The 20572-nt window shown below is 38.9% G+C and overlaps 1 protein-coding gene across 9 annotated transcripts in view; it reads left to right on the top strand.

Annotated features, from left to right (window-relative positions):
• The window catches only part of RAD18 (RAD18 E3 ubiquitin protein ligase), a 123844-nt gene that overhangs the window by 22297 nt on the left and 80975 nt on the right, over nucleotides 1-20572 (top strand). For 5 of the 9 annotated variants that reach the window (XR_006282629.1, XM_038410986.2, XM_038410984.2 and 2 more), the window contains exons 5-7: nucleotides 862-1208; nucleotides 4642-4741; nucleotides 11146-11330. Coding sequence is in view for 8 of the 9 variants with exons in the window: in XM_038410986.2 (XP_038266914.1) it covers nucleotides 862-1208; nucleotides 4642-4741; nucleotides 11146-11330 (632 nt within the window). In the remaining variant the exon portion in view is untranslated. The remainder of the gene's footprint in view (nucleotides 1-861; nucleotides 1209-4641; nucleotides 4742-11145; nucleotides 11331-20572) is intronic. The other 4 variants (XM_038410985.2, XM_043518481.1, XM_043518483.1 and 1 more) reach the window with 2 other exon arrangements.

Raw genomic sequence — 20572 nt, 5'->3', positions numbered from 1 at the left:
GTTCTTGAACAGAATGAAATTGACTTGATTCCTGTTAGTTTCACTGTTGCCTTTAGGGGGTATAATTTTTATATTGCCTCTCTCTAAGAAATGCAGCACAAAAACAAGCTGCTCTGAGATGGTGGTAGGGGCCAGTGAGGGGCCTTGGTATAATGTAAAACAGCCCTGTGGATTACCGCAGCCTGTTGGCAACTTCCTATGTTCAGAGTGCCACCCAGAATTCCAGCAGTGCTATGTGTTGTAGACACCACTCCTAACATGTCTCTCAACCCCCTGTGTTGGAGCTTGAAGTGCGGTGGCCTTATTTGGCAATATAAGCTGCCTTGTGCAGACCTGTGCCAGGAAGAAGTTTCCCAAGGCCAGGTCTGGAGCTCTAATGGACATTTTAGGTTTCTTCAGCAGCATGAAAGGGCTATACCAGCAAGAAGGGTCTTTCACAGGGTTCTTTAACAGTTTTCACTGAGCGTTTTCATTGTGCTTTAGCTGCCACAGAGAGTTCTGAGCTGCCACAGAGGCACTAGCTCTGTCTGTAGATTTAGGAAGGTAGCACTGTGGTTACACTTGATTAATGTTTAATAAGTTCTCTTTGCTGGAAGAGCTAGACACTTCTTATTTGTAATGAATTCTTTGATTCTTCAGGTTTCAGAGTAGCAGCCGTGTTAGTCTGTATTCGCAAAAAGAAAAGGAGTACTTGTGGCACCTTAGAGACTAACAAATTTATTAGAACATAAGCTTTCATGAGCTACAGCTCACTTCATCGGATGCATTTGGTGGAAAAAATGCATTTTTCATATCTAATTACATATCTAATTATATTATATTACATATCTAATTATATGTTTCCCTTTTGGATCTTTCTAGGCAGCAACTGTTCGAGGTGGTCTTGGATTCACCACCAGTTTCTCCTTCAACAAACTATACCAAATATTCTGCTGGCAAAGGTCATGCTGCGGGTTTCGTGGTGAGTTCAGTATTAAAACAAGACAAACAACTTATAGACCATTTCTTGATAAAGGAAAACACTCAGACCCCTGTAGCTGCTGAGGTGGAATATAAAGGTTGCAACAACGAACAAGAAAGAGATAATAGATGTTGTAGTTCTGCAGAGACTCATGATGTGGTCAGTGAAGGGATGGCAGCCACAAGTCCTGAAGGCATGAGAAATCTTGAGAAACCCTCTACATCTGTAATGAAAGTAGTTACAAAAGGTGAGTTGCCTATGTTGTCTTTCTCATTCCATGCTTCAGTTTGCTGTATTCACCAAAATTTTCTACCCTGTTTGTTGCCAATATCAGATATATGCTGCATGCCTAAATGTTTATTAATTAATTAAAATGCTTAATTAATCTTTCTGTATTATTTTGAGATGAAAGGTACACATATTTACATTCTGCTATATTTAACTGGATGTGCTTCATCCAGAGGGCTGCATTATTGGGACATCTTTGGGTTTGTCTACACTGCAAGTAAAAATCCATGGCTGGCCCATGCCAGCTGATTTAGGCTTGCAGGACTTGGGCTAAGGGGCTGCTTAATTGCAGTGTACACATTCAGGTTTAGACAGGAGTCTAGGCTCTGCAGCCAGAACCCAAACATCTATGCCACAATTAAAAAGCCTGTTAGTCTGAACCCCATGAGCCCAAGTCAGCTGGCACAGGACAGCCATGGGTGTCTGACTGCAGTGTGGGCATACACTTTGAATGGTTTTGGCAGCTGCTGCTTAATCAGGATAATGTTGCATTAAAAACATACTTCATGGGGGGACTTGGGCCAGCGCCAAATGATTACAATGTAATTGAACTCTGAGAAAGTTATTAGTGAAAACAAAGGCTTTTTTTTTTTTTTTAAGGCACTTTAGGATTACATAGCAAACTTACTCAGTTACAAATGATTGTTTTTCTTAAGATGTTTGCTGTCTAACCACTATGTTCTTTCTGGCTTTCACATCCTTGCTCACCCTGACCCTAATACACAAGTGAAGTGTATTAAAGGTGTAGTTATAATGCGGTTGAGGGATGCACATATAGGTACATTGTTTATTTGCAGTTGCATCTTAATTAACAATTCTGTTGATACGCTGTCCAGAAAAAGATTATACTTCAGCCTGCTGTAGGTCTGTGTCCTCTGTAGTGCTAAGAAGAGTACAAATTAGTATTTTCAATATTCAGAATAAATGTAATCTGCTAAAATAAGACGAAAAGGAGTACTTGTGGCACCTTAGAGTCTAACCAATTTATTTGAGCATAAGATTTCGTAGCTCACAAAAGCTTATGCTCAAATAAATTGGTTAGTCTCTAAGGTGCCACAAGTACTCCTTTTCTTTTTGCGGATACAGACTAACACGGCTGCTACTCTGAAACCTAAAATAAGATTCTTCATTTTGACATCCTTGTGGTACCTTATTGTCCTGATTAAAGAACAAAATGGAAATAATATTGTGCAAGTGTAAAAATGTGACTATTATCAGGTTTTTCTTCTTTTAAATCTCTATTTGACAATTTATTAGTAAGGCTACGATTTAGTAAACTACACGGGTGGTTTTAGTAAAATTCGTGGACTGGTCACGGGCAATAAACAAAGTCATGGCCAGTGACATGTCTATGACTTACTAAAAATACCCATAACTAAATCTTAGGTTCTGGGAGAGAGGGGGTGCTCCAGTGGACGCTGCTGCTTTGTGGGGGTGTTCTGGTGGTTTCTGCTGCTACTGGAGCTGGGGCGGGGGGCGGCTCGGGGCCTGCTGCTGCTCCTGGGGTGCGGGGTGGGCCAGGGCTCCGTCACTGCTCCTTCTCGGGGCTGGGGGGTGGCCAGGGGCCCCGCCGCTGCCGCTGATGCTCCGCCAGTCAAGGAATCCGTGACTTCCGGGACCGCCGTGAAAGACTTGCAGAATTATTTATTAGTAGACTAGAGCTCACAAGTCTGTACCTATTCATCAGCTTGCTAAACACCACTTAAATATGTACTTGTGTTCAGAAAAGTGGCTATGTAAAAATATTATCCACATACCCAAAAGATCTGCTGCTTGGTATAGTGCATCATATTTGCTCACTGAAACAAACAATAAGGTTCTTCTGTATAGTGTACTCCTCATTTGTTCTTTGGTATCTGAAGATTTCAGGGCTATCATTTTTATGATTAATAGTTACATTTTCTGATCATTCCCCCAGCATTCATTACATAAATTATTCCAACAAATCTGATATAGTTGGCTAAAAATATAAGAAAGATTCTCTCGCCAGCATCTGCTGAGCCTAAAGTTGTTACAAAGGAGAATATTATTTCTGATGCCATGTTGGGAGTTGAACCATAAATCTCAGATACAATAATAAGCTGTGTAGAGTTTGTTTATTGTACTTCTGTCTTGGCTAAGGTATTTCTGATTTGAAATACCGATTCAGGAGCCAGTGGATACTACCAAAAGTGTGATCACACAACTATCTTTTAGTGTGGTAACTGTGTTAGTCTGTATCAGCAAAAAGGAGGAGGAGTACTTGTGATACCTTAGAGACTAACAAATTTATTTGGGCATAAGCTTTTGTGGGCTAAAACACACGAAAGCTTATGCCCAAATAAATTTGTTAGTCTCTAAGATGCCACAAGTACTCCTTGTTCTTTTTACAATTATCTTTGAGTTTCACAAGGTTTTTGCAGATGTGTTAGTTGAAGTCTCATACAGCATCAAATTTCTTTACCAGAAACAGTATTACAGGGACATCAAGAATTAATTTTCTTGTTTAAAACTGACCCTTTTCGTATTAGCACAGTGATGATGAGTGAAGAATCTCACTCTCATATTATGCCTTAAAAATTACTGCGTAGAGGGGTTTTATACAAAGTGATTGACCACATAAGGGCAAGCATATTAAAAGAATAAAAGGATTTAATGATATCTTTGTGGATCTCAGTATAACTTTTTACAAATACATGCTTGGGGGAACTTAAACACATGAAGAGTTCATTTAAGATGATCTCTGCTGTAGGTGGTGGGGGGAGTATGTCTTGCTGGCAGAGCAGGAGATTTTGGATCAGTTCTGGGTTATGCTATGGCTAAGTCACATAACCTCTCTCTGCCTCGGTTACCCCTATGAAAAATGAGGTTAATACTTGTCTTCATTGCAGGGCTCCTGTAAGGTACAGTTAGTTAATGAATATGTGAAAGTAGTCCTTTTGAAATCCTTGGATTAAGGAAGTGCTACATGAGTATGAAGTATTAGCATAATTTATTATTAATCAGAATTTAAGAACAGTTTCCTTACTGGGAGTTGAAATGATTCAAACTAAGTAAACTCACAGTAATGCACAATTACAGTGGCATAGAAGCCCAAATATTGTTACTCCTATACTTGTAGTGTTCATTAGCTAGTACCTTATAGCAAACAAACAAAACATATGAGCTCTGCCAGGGTAGAAGATTCTGCTCAAAATATTGAAAAAGGTAGGAATAAATGTTTTAAAAATGGAAGTGATTACCTTTTTAGTATTTGTCTGGGTGGATGTGCCAAATTTCTACAAAGAAAAACTAGAATTCTATGTTTGATTCTCCGTAAATAACGATTTTTTTATATGAAAATATTTGGCTTTGCTGTAAGTAATGAACAAGCTTTTAAAAACACATCAAGTTGCCCTTTATTTTATTTTCAGTAGATTGTCCTGTGTGTGGGGTTGCTATTCCAGAGCAGTATATAAACAGACACTTAGATAGTTGTTTGACAAGAGATGAGAAGAAGGACGGCCTCAGAAGGTAAGAAACTTAAATCTAAGAACTGGTATGTGAATTTGACCAGTTGCCGCTACTTTTGCAGTGAGAAGCTGACAGTGATATAATAGTGAACTGTTTCCTTGCTTCTCTGTTACGTGCTGTGGACGTCGAAGTTGCTATGTAAATAATGATGGTGGTGGTTTTCTTCTCTCAATGTGATACATTCAGCACCAGTCTTATTTCTTTTCTTGTAATTGAGTCAAATTTTTATACTGGTAGGAAATTTGGTTACATTTTATACGTTTATGTTGAGTTTAGTCTTGTACATTAGTGTCTCTGTAGTTCTGGTCATCGAAATTCTGTCTAGATGGGTTTTCTCTTCTTTTTTTCCATAATGAGAAGGGGTCCTTACTTCAAATTTTCCTCTTTAAAGCTCTGATATTGAGCCAAAAAGAAGGTGTTCCACAAGCTCTCAAGTTAAAAAGTAAAATGTACAATCTCCTACTTTCAGGGGAGGGGGTCTCAACTGGATTGGGTACAGCTTGCTCTTTAAAGTCCTGATACTGCAAAGACTTGTGCACATGCTTTACTTTATGCATGCATCCCAGGGCCAGTGTTCTGTTACAGGTACCCTCCTAATGATGTCCCACTTTTGCCCTCTTCACATCAGGGATGTGGAGTCTTCTCCCTCATTGTTGTCAGTTATCTAAATTGAGCAGGAATATTATCTTCCACTGTTACAGATCGTTGAGCCATGCAGAAATTTCTCTGCATGCACCTCTGACATTCTAATTGTATTTCCAGAGTCCTCTGACCCCTCTCCACTTCCTCTTGCTGAATCCCGTGCTGTGACAGTTTTCCAACCATAGAATGCTAGGGTATGGCTCCCTCCAGAGATATCTTCAAACAGTGCCGTATTTTTGCCAGAGGCATGTTGCTAGAGAACAATACAAGTGCTTCCTCCTCATCCAGTTTCTGAACACTGTTTCTAGACCTTGCTGGCCCAGGATTGAACGCTGAATCTCTGACACATGCTGTTGTGCCAGTACTGAAAGTGATTTTATGTCTGCTTTATTCAGCGCAGGTTTAAACTTGTGTTCTGCATTTTCATGCTTTCTACAACAAAATCTGCAAGCTGAAGTGTTTGCAAGTGAATAATGGCATCAAAACATCGGAACTGAGTTGAAAGACTTTGTGCTCCATTCTGCTGCTCAGTGAAATTATCACTGTTTTCTCATGCCTTCTTTGACAAATGAGAAAATGGGCTAAATTATCATTTTGTTTGCTAGATCCAAGATTTTAAATACAGAACTCTTGTGGTTTTCAAGAGAACAGCTAATTGTGTGTGTTAGTGTGGCCGTTGCTGTCAAGAAGACAATGACAAACAATCGTAACCAGTCTTATTGCCACAGGAGTGTATTGTGCAGCTCCAAACAGGTGCTAACATCTTATTATTTTGACAGATTGTTGACCTTTAGCTAATTCTTTATTAGTTGCACTCGTTAAGTGCTCATGGCAAGTGCATGGTTGAAACACACTTTCCCTTTAGAATATAAAGAATTTACACTTTTTTGTATAATTTGATTTATTTTCATATAGACTTCTCAGAATTTAAAAAGATGTCCAAGAAGGTATTTGTCATGATGGATTAGTTCCTGTGGAATTAAGTGTGACTTTTGAAATATTTTTATTTTTTGCCATAATACTTTTTAGATTTCTGTAGCACTTCGTATGTTTTTAGTTCCTCTCTGAGGAATTTGCTTAGTTTCTGCTTGGCCTTAATTTAAAGGCATATTGAATGCTATATTAAAAAGTGACTGATATTTCAATGAGGCTAGTTATTTAGTTCCAAATTGCACACAGGAGATCAATAATTATAGGTAAGTACGACTTTAGAAATTGAATTTTTTTTAAACAAAACATCCGTAGCGATCCAACATTCCAGTGGAATAGCTGGCATTATCAGGCAGCCGTCTTTGGCCCCGCCCTATTCTCAGTCCACTACATCATGCAGCCTGTACATTACAATAGGTGTTAAACTTTTGCAAAGCTTTGAAAAGTTTTAATTCAATGAAAAGTTTGTTCCCCAATAGAATCTTAAACAGTTCTTTTCTTGAAAGTAATTGGGAGGAAATGCATCTTTTTGCCAGATGTGCTACAGTGATTACAAGAGATTAAAGTAAAGTAATTAGGGTTGTCATGAAAACCTGTTTTGTAGTAATTTTAAATTTATTTTCAGTATTATGATCTAAAATTGCTTGGAAAATACACTTTTCAAATGAAAAGTAAACTATCTTTTACTCTAGAGGTAGAAAGCTGTTACATTATGTCTAATGTAGAGAGCCATATTTAAATTTCTGCAAGGGGGTTGTATTCTGCTTCAGAAAAGAAAAGCATCTGTAACTGTTTTCTTTCAGAGTGGTAGCCACGTTAGTCTGTATCAGCAAAAAAAAAAAAAAAAAACCCCAAGGTGTACTTGTGGCACCTTAGAGACCAACAAATTTATTTGGGCATAAGCTTTCATGGGCTAAAACACACTTACAGACAACCCCCCAACCTGAAGCAAATACTCACCAGCAACCACACAACAAAAACACTAACCCAGGAACCTATCCTTGCAACAGAGTCTGTTGCCAACTCTGTCCACACATCTATTCAAGGGACACCATACAGGACCTAATCACATCAGCCAGAGGTGATCACACTATCAGAGGCTCGTTCATCTGCACATCTACCAATGTGTGATATGCCATCATGTGCCAACAATGCCCCTCTGCCATGTACATTGGCCAAACTGGATAATCTCTATGAAAAAGAATAAATGGGCACAAATCAGACCTCAAGAATTGTAACATTCCAAAACCAGTCAGAGAACACTTCAACCTCCCTGGTAACTCAATTTCAGACCTAAAAGTCGCAATTCTCCGACAAAAAAAGTTCAGAAACAGACTCCAAGAAACTGCAGAATTGGAATTAATTTGCAAACTGGACACCATTAAATTAGGTTTGAATAAAGACTGGGAGTGGAAGGGTCATTACACAAAGTAAAAACTATTTCCCCATGCTAATTTTTTTCCCCCTGCTGTTACTCACACTTTCTTGTCAACTGTTTGAAATGGGCCATCCTGATTATCCCTACAAAAGGTTTTTTTTTCCCCCTGCTAATAGCCCACCTTAACTGATTGGTCTTGTTACAATTGGTATGGCAACACCCATTTTTTTCATGTTCTCTGTGTATCTTTATCTTCCTGCTGCACTTTCACTGTACTGATGAAGTGGGTTTTAGCCTATGAAACCTTTGCCCAAATAAATTTAAGGTGTCACAAGTACTCCTCGTCTTTTTTGTTATTTTCTTGTATCACTAGCACAAGATTATTTAAATTGAAGATTTAGCTAGGAATTAGTATGGGTCACTAGCGAAATCTAATCAGCTCAGATACAAATTTCACCATTAAGGTGACCTGAGCATACATTTGCAGTTTTATGCATTCTCTGTCTCCAAGATTATGAGTAGAAAGAATGTTACGGTCATTTAAAAATGTAAATGTGTCACTGAGCCTTCCGATTTCTACTATTTCCTATAATTAAGCCATTTCCCCTATGCTACAGCAGAATGGATGTCTTCACATTCTTATTTCACACTAAGCAATGTCAGGAATATCTTTGGTTTCAGAGTAGCAGCCGTGTTAGTCTGTATTCGCAAAAAGAAAAGGAGTACTTGTGGCACCTTAGAGACTAACAAATTTATTAGAGCATAAGCTTTCGTGAGCTACAGCTCACTTCATCGGATGCATTTGGTGGAAAAAACAGAGGAGAGATTTATATACACACACACAGAGAACATGAAACAATGGGTTTATCATACACACTGTAAGGAGAGTGATCACTTAAGATAAGCCATCACCAACTGCAGGGGGGGGAAGGAGGAAAACCTTTCATGGTGACAAGCAGGTAGGCTAATTCCAGCAGTTAACAAGAATATCAGAGGAACAGTGGGGGGTGGGGTGAGAGGGAGAAATACCATGGGGAAATAGTTTTACTTTGGGTAATGACTCATCCATTCCCAGTCTCTATTCAAGCCTAAGTTAATTGTATCCAGTTTGCAAATTAATTCCAATTCAGCAGTCTCTCGTTGGAGTCTGTTTTTGAAGCTTTTTTGTTGAAGTATAGCCACTCTTAGGTCTGTGATCGAGTGACCAGAGAGATTGAAGTGTTCTCCAACTGGTTTTTGAATGTTATAATTCTTGACGTCTGATTTGTGTCCATTCATTCTTTTACGTAGAGACTGTCCAGTTTGGCCAATGTACATGGCAGAGGGGCATTGCTGGCACATGATGGCATATATCACATTGGTAGATGCGCATTGTAGTTGTAGGAATGCATGATAGAGATCTTGTAGGTGTTTGTCTCTGTCTGAGGGGTTGGAGCAAATGCGGTTATATCGTAGCACTTGGCTGTAGACAATGGATCGAGTGATATGATCTGGATGAAAGCTAGAGGCATGTAGGTAGGAATAGCGGTCAGTAGGTTTCCGATATAGGGTGGTGTTTATGTGACCATCGCTTATTAGCACCGTAGTGTCCAGGAAGTGGATCTCTTGTGTGGACTGGTCCAGGCTGAGGTTGATGGTGGGATGGAAATTGTTGAAATCATGGTGGAATTCCTCAAGAGCTTCTTTTCCATGGGTCCAGATGATGAAGATGTCATCAATGTATGCATTCCTACAACTACAATACCCACCTGCTGAAGTGAAGAAACAGATTGACAGAGCCAGAAGAGTACCCAGAAGTCACCTACTACAGGACAGGCCCAACAAAGAAAACAGAACGCCACTAGCCATCACCTTCAGCCCCCAACTAAAATCTCTCCAACGCATCATCAAGGATCTACAACCTATCCTGAAGGACGAGCCATCGCTCTCACAGATCTTGGGAGACAGACCAGTCCTTGCTTACAGACAGCCCCCCAATCTGAAGCAAATACTCACCAGCAACCACACAACAGAACCACTAAGCCAGGAACCTATCCTTGCAACAAAGCCCGTTGCCAACTCTGTCCACATATCTATTCAGGGGATACCATCATAGGGCCTAATCACATCAGCCACACTATCAGAGGCTCGTTCACCTGCGCATCTACCAATGTGATATATGCCATCATGTGCCAGCAATGCCCCTCTGCCATGTACATTGGCCAAACTGGACAGTCTCTACGTAAAAGAATGAATGGACACAAATCAGACGTCAAGAATTATAACATTCAAAAACCAGTTGGAGAACACTTCAATCTCTCTGGTCACTCGATCACAGGCCTAAGAGTGGCTATATTTCAACAAAAAAGCTTCAAAAACAGACTCCAACGAGAGACTGCTGAATTGGAATTAATTTGCAAACTGGATACAATTAACTTAGGCTTGAATAGAGACTGGGAATGGATGAGTCATTACCCAAAGTAAAACTATTTCCCCATGGTATTTCTCCCTCCCACCCCACCCCCCACTGTTCCTCTGATATTCTTGTTAACTGCTGGAATTAGCCTACCTGCTTGTCACCATGAAAGGTTTTCCTCCTTCCCCCCCCTGCTGTTGGTGATGGCTTATCTTAAGTGATCACTCTCCTTACAGTGTGTATGATAAACCCATTGTTTCATGTTCTCTGTGTGTGTGTATATAAATCTCTCCTCTGTTTTTTCCACCAAATGCATCCGATGAAGTGAGCTGTAGCTCACGAAAGCTTATGCTCTAATAAATTTGTTAGTCTCTAAGGTGCCACAAGTACTCCTTTTCTTTTTAGGAATATCTTTGTAGGAGTTAATTAATTGGGAGAGCACTATTAATTTTCTTAATATAATTTAGCACCTACAAATTTGCTTTCAGGACAGTTATTTGATGGTTTTTTCCTTGGAGTATTTCTTTCAGGAAACTGGAAAGTTTTCTAACACAAATCTATGTTGTGACCTTTTAAAATCTCAATAACTATGCAATTAAGGCACAGCTAGTATTTGGATGGAATACCTAGGAGCTGAATTCCCACTAAGTCCATGCTGAACTTAGGCCTCTGGGTAGCAGCTGATATGAATTTGAAGTCTTCACCCATTATAGCTATTAAAGATTCTGTGATGCTTGTTACAAGACATGGAGGTGTTCACCTCAATTTCCTGAGTAAATTTAAACTAGAGTAAGTGCATTCTGTATATTTAAAATTCCCCCCCCCCCCCCCCAGCTTTAGATGGGTAAGGTGTTCTCACTTCGTAGGGATGTTACTGTAGGTACTGCATTGCACCCTAGAGGTAGCAATATTTCAATAGTGGGTCATATGATTCTTATAAGCATTACATGTAAAGTGCTTTGAGGTCCTTCTGGATGAAAACTGTAAGTCATTGCTTGGTTTCCTGCTATACAAGACAGAATTTCTTGGTTTTTCATTGGTTTACTTTTTCTCCTGCAGTTCTGGTCACAAAAGGAAGTGCCTGCCTAAAGTCGTTTACAACTTACTTTCTGACCGTGATCTGAAGAAGAAGCTAAAGGAACATGGGCTGTCTAGCCAAGGAGCCAGGCAACAGCTCATTAAAAGACATCAAGAATTTGTGCATATGCATAATGCTCAATGTGATTCTTTAAATCCCAAATCAGGTAGGATGGCAAAGCTATAATGTTTTCTCCTAGAGTTCCTAATACATTTTATGAAATTCTCTCTCTTTCTCTATCCTGTGAGAAACTGAATTAGCTTTCAGAGTAGGAGCAAGACAGTTTGGGTCCTTGTGGAATAACATGGGGATTTGGAGAGTTTGCATTAATCATATAAAATGTGACCTATGAAGCTAAAATTTGCAAAATTAGTTGACACATACTGGGAGAGCATCCAGCACAAACAATTTTAACTTCACTTTATTAAAAAAAAACAAAACCCTCTTCTTTTCCACTGTGATAAAATCCTCTGACACTTCCTAGTTTGCTCAATGAATTCCAAAATGTTTTGTGGCAATACTGGTACTGCATGTGAATAATTATGTTGCGGTGTCTCCAGATTAACTCTTTGGGTCATCACTAGCAAGCTAGGAAATATCAGAGGGTTTTAAGAATGCCAGTGGAAAGGATTAATAATTATTTGTGTTGAATTTCTCTCATCTTGTTCAGTGGGGCATTCTGTATATATTGTTGGGTTTAACTTCAATTTTAGACTTATAAAGAGGAGATGATGTGGAGTGTGTGAAATTAATGAGTAAGAAAATGCATTGCTACGGAGAATTTTTCCATCAATATAGATATGTGGCTTTGCTGCAGTATAATTAACTTTTTAGCCATAGATCTCTCTAAACAGTTTCCTTTGCTTTGTTCAGAAATGGAACTCGTTCTAACATCTAATGAAATTGCAGGGTAAATTATTCTTTAAGCAACAAACCACTGTTTATCTGGTGTGGGTTGCATTCTCCTTAAATAGTGCCATGTGTGGGACATGAATGAAATGCAACCAAGCCTTCCAATCTCTACAAGGGCGTGTTGGCTCTCTTGGATTTCTTCTGGCTTTATAGGCAGCATGATCCTTATTGTTTCTGTGTAGTGCATGTGAGTTAGAGGGAAGCAACTGTATCTGTATCTGTTACATATACAAAACAATTGACACAGTGGTATAGAAGGAATTTAGTGTAGTTCAAGTCCCAAAGGTAACAGTAAAAAATAATATCTTGATATAATTTATAAAAAGTTATGTCTTTTCCCAAGACTGACTGACTGCTGTCAAACATTTAATTTCTGTTTTTATTATTATACTTGTGTTCCCCGGGGTTCTTTCAACCCAAAGCTCTTGGTAACTTACTCTCTTTGAGGTTGTGTCAGGAAACAAATCAGGGGAGACACGGCCGTCCGACTGACAGATGGCTAGCACAAACAAGACAACACAAAAGTGCTTTCACTTAAAGGTAAACTTTACTTAGTGTCAAGCACTTACACACGTCTGAACAGGTTAGTAAAACACCCCCAGTCCTCGATAATTACCAAAGCTGAGTGTGGCTCTCAAGTGGCACAGCGGCAGCCCGTCTGCTGCTGGGGACTGCAAGATGTATCCAGAGGGAGAGTCTAGAAGAGTCCAACTACCTCAAACTTTTCCCCTTTATTTATACATTAGTAGTAAAATGACATGTCCCTTAAAGAAAACTTGTTAAGCAGTTCCAATGGTCAAGCAACAGGCTTCCTTCTGATTATGATTGATCAGGTGTGGGTTTTTCAAGAATTTGCAGCCTTGAGGCCCCAGTAGACATTCCTGGGGCACATCCTGCTCTTCTAAAATGCATGCATCAGCAACTTCAATACTATTCTTATCAGGAAGGACAGGTCAAGCTGCCCTTTCTGTGGCACCCAAAACCCCTTCTCCTCCTGCCTTGGTCAAGTTGAGGCTGTGACATAGTCAATTTACAGCCTGCTGACTTGGTTGCTTTTAGCAATAAACCATAGTGGTTTCAGGCACTTTATTGGTTTGCTGACATGTCCCCCGTACACTTGTACAATTGAATCTACTTAATTGAATATTATTATTATTTGTGTTACTGTAGTGCCTAGGATCCGGTGTGCTGGGTGCTGTTCAAAGACAAAACAAAAAGATAGATCCTGCTCTAAAGAGCTCATAATCTAAGGTTTATAAGGGAGGCAGTGGCACTCCTGCCCCCGGGTGTTTTGTGTCTGGCATCTGAGTCCTGAAAATGTTTTTACCTGAAACAATTGATTTGTGTCATATTCATGAATAATTTCAATGCCCTGAAAAATGCATTTTTTTGATAAATTTACTTTTCGGTTTGTCCAAAATCACATAGGTATTCCATGGCAGAGCCAGGAATGGAGCCTATGTTCCATGATTGCTCTGTGCGTTAATTACCAGATCATCCATCCTTCCTGTGAAAATGAAAACACAGTTACTTTCCCCATACATAGAAAGAGAGGAAGCAAAAAACTATAGGTATGCTTTTCCTGTAGAGAAGAATGACATCTTAAAGCGTGGGTTCTCAGCCTGTGGAGTTGGGAATAAGAATCAGGGGAGGTTGTGACCATTATAACTTTCCTATATTGCTTTATGAGAAGGTATCCTCGCTGGTTCTGGTAGGGAAGGTGAAGGCCGAGAATCATTTCCTTAATTGAATTAAAGCTTGTTTTATGATAATCCTTTAGGATTGTCCTAAATCAGTAGTGTAGAAATGACTGATGGCTAATTTATAATCTGATCTATTAGAAATGTCTGTCTTTTAATCAGTGAATACCTGTATCCCATACCACCTAAATACCTGGAAAAAAATGTTGAACTCCAACCTAAGTTCTCGTGCAGAGATATAATGTGCACCAGAATAGAAAAACTCTTCGCAGCAATATGTTTGTTACGTTTGTGAATGAGCCCAGATTGCATAGTTGGAATATTCTGATGGTGGGATCAGTCAGAAAACCAGAAATAATTCTTACATTTTTAAAAATAAAACAAATAGGGGTAATACCATTATGCCTTCTTCTGTCTCATTGTGGAAACACGATTATGGGACAAACTGTTGAGCATGGGGAAACAAAATATTATATCAAAGAATACAACTTCATTTATCCGATATGACTGTTTACATATCTCCATAAATGTGCATAGCAATTTCCTGTAGCTAAGTAACTATAACTAAATGCAAAGAATGAAACATAAGCCTTGAAGAGCTTGCTTGCACTCTGAAGATAACAATAGATGCAACATAGGGCTTGTCTACACTGTGACGTTGACAAAAACTTTTGTCTTTCATGGTTTCATAAATATAAATTCTATATACAATGCTATAAAATCCCTCCAGAGGCAAAACCCTTTCACCTGTAGAGGGTTGAGAAGCGAAGATAACCTGGTTGGCACCTGACCAAAATGACCAATGAGGAGATAAGATACTTTCAAAGCTGGAGGGGGTGGAATAAAGGGTTAGTCTGTCTGTGTGATGCTTTTGCCGGGAACAGATCAGGAATGCAGCCTCATAACTCCTTAAGTTAGTAAGTAATGTAGCTAGAAATGCGTTAGATTCCTTTTTGTTTAATGGCTGGTAAAATAAGCTGTGCTGGATGGAATGTATATTTCTGTTTTTGTGTCTTTTTGTAACGTAAGGTTTTGCTTAGAGGGATTCTCTGTTTTGAATCTGATTACCCTGTTCCTCTGATTATCCTGATTTTACAGAGGTGATTTTTACTTTTTCTGTAATTAAAATTCTTCATTTAAGAACCTGATTGCTTTTTCATTGTTCTTAAGATCCAAGGGTTTGGGTCTGTGTTCACTTGTACAAATTGGTGAGGATTTTTATCAAGCCTTCCCAAGGAAAGGGGGTGTAGGGCTTGGGGGGATATTTTGGGGGAAGACATCTCCAAGTGGGCTCTTTCCCTGTTCTTTGTTTAACATGCTTGGTGGTGGCAGCATACTGTTCAAGCACAAGACAAAGTTTGTACCTTGGGGAAGTTTTTAACCTAAGCTGGTAAGAATAAGCTTAGGGGGTCTTTCATAGGGGTCCCCACATTTGTAGCCTCGAGTTCAGAGTGGGGAAGGAACCCTGACACATGGATTCTTAAAAACGCCGCCCTCACCCCACGAAAGACAAAAGTTTTGCTGATGCAAGTGGCAGTGTGAATGTGGCTTTGTTGGCAGGAGCACTCTCCTGCTAAGCCAACGCCGGTCATGGGCTGGAAGTATTTTTTTCAGCATAAGTGCTGACAAAATACCGACAGAGAGCATTTACACATGCTGACTTTTAGCGACAAGGCTGTGTTGACACAGCCTTGTTGCTAAAAGCTGCTTAGTGTAGACAAGCCCATAGCAATTTGAATTGATATAGTTGGGGCTACAGTGATGGTACTGTATGATTTTATTGGATTTTCAGATGCTTTTAGTAGGACAGGGAAAGTTCACGCACAATAGGGAGACTGTTCTAAGATGGAAGAAGGAGGGCATGGATGGGAATGGATAAAGGAGATTGGGAAGTAACTTAGGTGGGGTAGGGAGTAGGCAGAGATAAAGACAAGGGGTTGGAATTACAATTTCTGAAAGTGAGAAGAAGCTTTAACATATTGTGTTAATCCCTGTAGTAGCTTAAATGGAAGAGAGGCTACTTTTTTTATTGCTGCTTTTTAGAATTGATTTATAATGGCTATCAGTGTAGTTTAAACCAGCTTTAATTTAACGACCAAATTTAGCATTGGTGGTGGCGGGTTACAACTTGCTCTGAAGTGGGAGCAATACTGAATGTGGCCTAATATCTTGTCTTGCTGACAGTTCAGGGCAACACAACACATAGCAAAACTTCTATTTTCATGCATACTTTTAATTCAGACTAAACACAGAAAATGCACTGATGATTATAGAACAAGTAGGATCTGATTGTCCTCTCAATACTGGGTTAGCAAATGATTTCATTGGAGTTCCTCTGATTGTACCCTGGTCCTGGTGGAAGAAAGAGGAGAATCAGCACACTTTAGCTTTGCCTTGTAAAATATAGGGGTTAATAATTGTGGGTGAATGGGGGGGGTCTACGAAATCTATAAATATGTATTATATGAGAATTGCGTTCTCCCTGCCTTCTTTCAAAAATATTTCCCCTCCATCCCTTCCCACAAATAAAATTCAAAGAACCCTTTTCTAACTAAGTGTGTGAAACCTACAGGAAAACGTTAAAAGTATGGTTATGGTCAGAAGACTTTCTCAGATGCATAGTACCTTCTTAATTAACAGGTCTGCTCCCTGTCTGTATTTCAAATCACATCTGCTTGCTTTTCTGACAAAAATGAATTCCTCCTACTTTTTACTTCCGTTTGCACAGTATAGCTAATAAAGCTATTGGAGAGTGAACTGGCTTCTTGTCTAGCTTGGGCATCATGAAAGAGAATCTTTAAATTCCAGTAACATAATGTTTTACTGGTGAAGGTGTCTGAGCCAGAAAGAACACGGCTTGACTTTAAATTCCAAGATAAATCAGCAGAGCTGGCAGATAGTATGAGGAAAAAATTATAAATCGAGCAAGCTAAAATCTTGGAATCCCACAGTGCTATTTTTCAGGTGCCATAAGGACTCCTCATTATTTTTACTAAAATAATAGCTGACCTGATTCTCAATATACTGCACAAAATTATCAGCTCTTTGTTAGAGAAGCAGAGATCTGAAGTAATGAGAGAAAATAATTTGTGAATGATGAGTTCTAAAGAAAGTGCCCACAAAAACGAAGGCTTTGTCTACATGAACATTTAGTTTGCCGTGCTACCCTGCTGCAGACTAACTGTCCTAGTGGACCCTGCTGAGGTGCATTAACAGTTGGTTAACAAAAAAGAAAAGGAGTACTTGTGGCACCTTAGAGATTAACAAATTTATTTGAGCATAAGCTTTCGTGAGCTACAGCTCACTTCATCGGATGCATTCAGTGGAAAATACAGAGCGGAGATTTATATACACACACAAAGAACATGAAACAATGGGTTTTATCATACACACTGTAAGGAGAGTGATCACTTAAGATGAGCTATTACCAGCAGGAAGGAGGGGAGGGGGAAGGAGGAAAACCTTTTGTGGTGATAATCAAGGTGGGCCATTTTCAGCAGTTAACAAGAACATCTGAGGAACAGTGGGGGGTGGGGTGGGGGGAGAAATAACATGGGGAAATGGTTTTACTTTATGTAATGACTCATCCACTCCCAGTCTCTATTCAAGCCTAAGTTAATTGTATCCAGTTTGCAAATTAATTCCAATTCAGCAGTCTCTCATTGGAGTCTGTTTTTGAAGCTTTTTTGTTGAAGGATAGCCACTCTCAGGTCTGTAATCGTGTGACCGAAGAGATTGAAGTGTTCTCCGACTGATTTTTCAATGTTATAATTCTTGTCGTCTGATTTGTGTCCATTTATTCTTTTATGTAGAGACTGTCCAGTTTGACCAATGTACATGGCAGAGGGGCATTGCTGGTACATGATGGCATATATCACATGGGTAGATGCGCAGATGAATGAGCCTCTGATAGTGTGGCTGATGTGATGAGGCCCTATGATGGTGTCCCCTGAATAGATATGTGGACAGAGTTGGCAACGGGCTTTGTTGCAAGGATAGGTTCCTGGGTTAGTGGTTCTGTTGTGTGGTGTGTGGTTGCTGGTATTTGCTTCAGGTTGGGGGCTGTCTGTAAGCAAGGACTGGCCTGTCTCCCAAGATCTGTGAGAGTGATGGGTCATCCTTCAGGATAGGTTGTAGATCCTTGATGATGCGTTGGAGAGGTTTTAGTGGGGGGCTGAAGGTGATGGCTAGTGGTGTTCTGTTATTTTCTTTGTTGGGCCTGTCCTGTAGTAGGTGACTTCTGGGTACTCTTCTGGCTCTGTCAATCTGATTTATGGAAGTAAGGGAAGATCCTCCCTATTAAAGTAGATGAGATTCTGTATGGGGGCTGCATTAGCATTAGGGTTTTTAGAGAGTAGGTCATGAGTGAAACAATTCTACAAGTTTCCTTGAAGGATCAAGGGTGAATAGAACGTTGGGAAGAGATATAAGTGCAGAAGGTTATGGCCTTCTCTTAAACTGTGAAGTAAGGCTTTTAAACTTCCCCCTTTTTGGGTCCTGTTTATGTTCTGTTGTTTATCATCTTAGAGGGCAGATCTGTGTGTTGGTTACTAGGGGAGGAAGAACAGGAAAAGCAAAGTATAAGCTCCAGAGAGAGGGGGAGGTGAGCATTTTGGGGAAACTCATGTGCTGGAAATATTTATATTTCACACGTCCACCTGTATTTTCAAACAGGATCATCTTGTGTCTATGCACCTCATGGTTTTGTGCATGCATGTTTTAAAATATTGTATAAAACATATGCAATAGTTATTCTATGGTTTACAATTATTTTCACACTTCATTTGAAAATTTGTTTAGTAAGTTAATTGTAGATTCGTTCAATTAAAGAAATATAGATGCTGTCGTGTAACTTATTTACTAAAGAACAAAATTAAATTTAAATTTCTTTGACCTTGATTTTACGTAGTAACTTTTACATTATAGAAGTTTCCTGGTGAAATGAAATATAGTTTTTGTTTTCCTATTTGAAGAATTCACGTACTGGGGAATGGCTGATTCTGTCTATAATCCTTTATCACCGTAGATTTCCTGTCAGCGCCCAACAATGCCCCACTTCAGTAAGTGCAAGCACTTCTAGTGAGGACAGGCTCCACCAGCAGAAGGAGGGTAGCGTGGACACCAACAGCCGATTGAATTACTGCGGTGGTTGTAGGTCGACCTAAATTAAGTTGATCTAATTTTGTACTGTAGACAAGTCCTTAGATGCAGACAGGTTAAGTCACTTGCTTAAGATCACACAAAGAGGCAGTGGCAGAAATGAAAATAGAACCCGGAAGCCCTGACTCTTCTGTAACCACTTGACTATACTGTGTTTGAGAATATAATTACCAGTATGAAAATTACCATGTTTATTAGAATTCAGTGTATAATGTAAAAAAATATACTTTTGTGTCTGAATTATGTCAAACTGCAAAAAGTTCTAGGTAGGCTTGGCAGAATTCAATTTTTCTATAATTTTGATGGATAATATCAATATTTTATTAAGTATTTTAAAAGATTTTTATCAATATTAAATTTTCATAATTGCACAAAATTATGGGGTTTAAGCATTTTTTCTATTGATTTAAATGTTTACAGTTGCAGGAAACTAAGATGCAGGTCAAAATTATTTAATGACAGATCTTGAAATTGAAACGGTTATGGTTTCATAACTATTTAACACACATTGGCAACATCACATGTCAAAACATACGAAGTAAATATCATTTCATCAACAAACCAGACCTATTGTTGCTATTCATTCGCTAGTCCATTTGTAACAAGCCTAATTCAAAATCTAAGTAAAAAATAACTGGATTTTGACTCTGATAAATTCTCAGGCAGCATTTTTCTTTCCTTGCCTGTCTGTAAAGTTTGATTATCATCTATGGAAATATTTTTTCATTAGTTTGTGTGTATCTTGTGAAATTGATATTTTCCTATATTTATCTATTAAAAATCTAATCCTTCCAAGCCAATTTTAGGCCATCATTTTCATAAACAGGAGCCTAAAGTTAGTCATCCAGGTTGGAACTGTGCTTTTCAAAATTAGGTAACTTATTTAGGAGTCTAAGGAATTGGAAGTCTAACTTTAGATTCCTGATTTTGAAAATCTTGGCCTTACTTCCCAGTTCATAAAACACTCTCAGGATTATATAACTTACATTTTGGTGCATACATCAAATACTATGAGGTACCTCACAGAAACAAGTACATACAGGGCTCTTTACAGAACAGTAATTGAGAGAAGTCAGTTTGACATATCCAGCACTCACCGGGGGTTTTCATTTTGTTCCTTTATTTTATGAAATTATTGACTAAGAGTAAAATATTTTAAAGCTTGTAAATGATTTAAAAGCCTAAGTCCCACTGACTTTCAATAGAATATAAACATATAAATTGTTAAATCCATTTTAAAAATGGGACTTGTAAACTTCATCCTAATTTTAAAACTGAGTTTGATTACAGCAAGCTTCCTTTAATTATGGAGGCTCAGTAGTGACTCCATCTTTAAGGTGTGTGAGATTTGCCCTTAAATTAGGATTAAAACTCCCAATTGACAATTTCATTATTAATTTTAGTCTCCAGATTTAACAGAACTCTTCAGAGGACAATTGTATTTATTATAATATTTTTACTAACTTTTTTGTAAAGAAATATTAAAAATGATCCCCCATGAATTGACAGGAAATGGTGGCAGGTGGAAGAGGGATGCAGTATCTAAGGTTTAGACAGAGAATTTAGAGAGGACAAGCAGGAGCACAGGAGTGGAGGGATAGGTTCATGGAAGTGGGGTTTTTACTGGTATAGGGTT

The sequence above is a fragment of the Dermochelys coriacea genome, chromosome 7, assembly GCF_009764565.3.
Source record: "Dermochelys coriacea isolate rDerCor1 chromosome 7, rDerCor1.pri.v4, whole genome shotgun sequence".
Lineage (NCBI taxonomy): Eukaryota > Metazoa > Chordata > Testudines > Dermochelyidae > Dermochelys > Dermochelys coriacea.
Note: the sequence above shows the minus strand (reverse complement) of the source record. Positions and strands in the feature narration are given on the sequence as shown.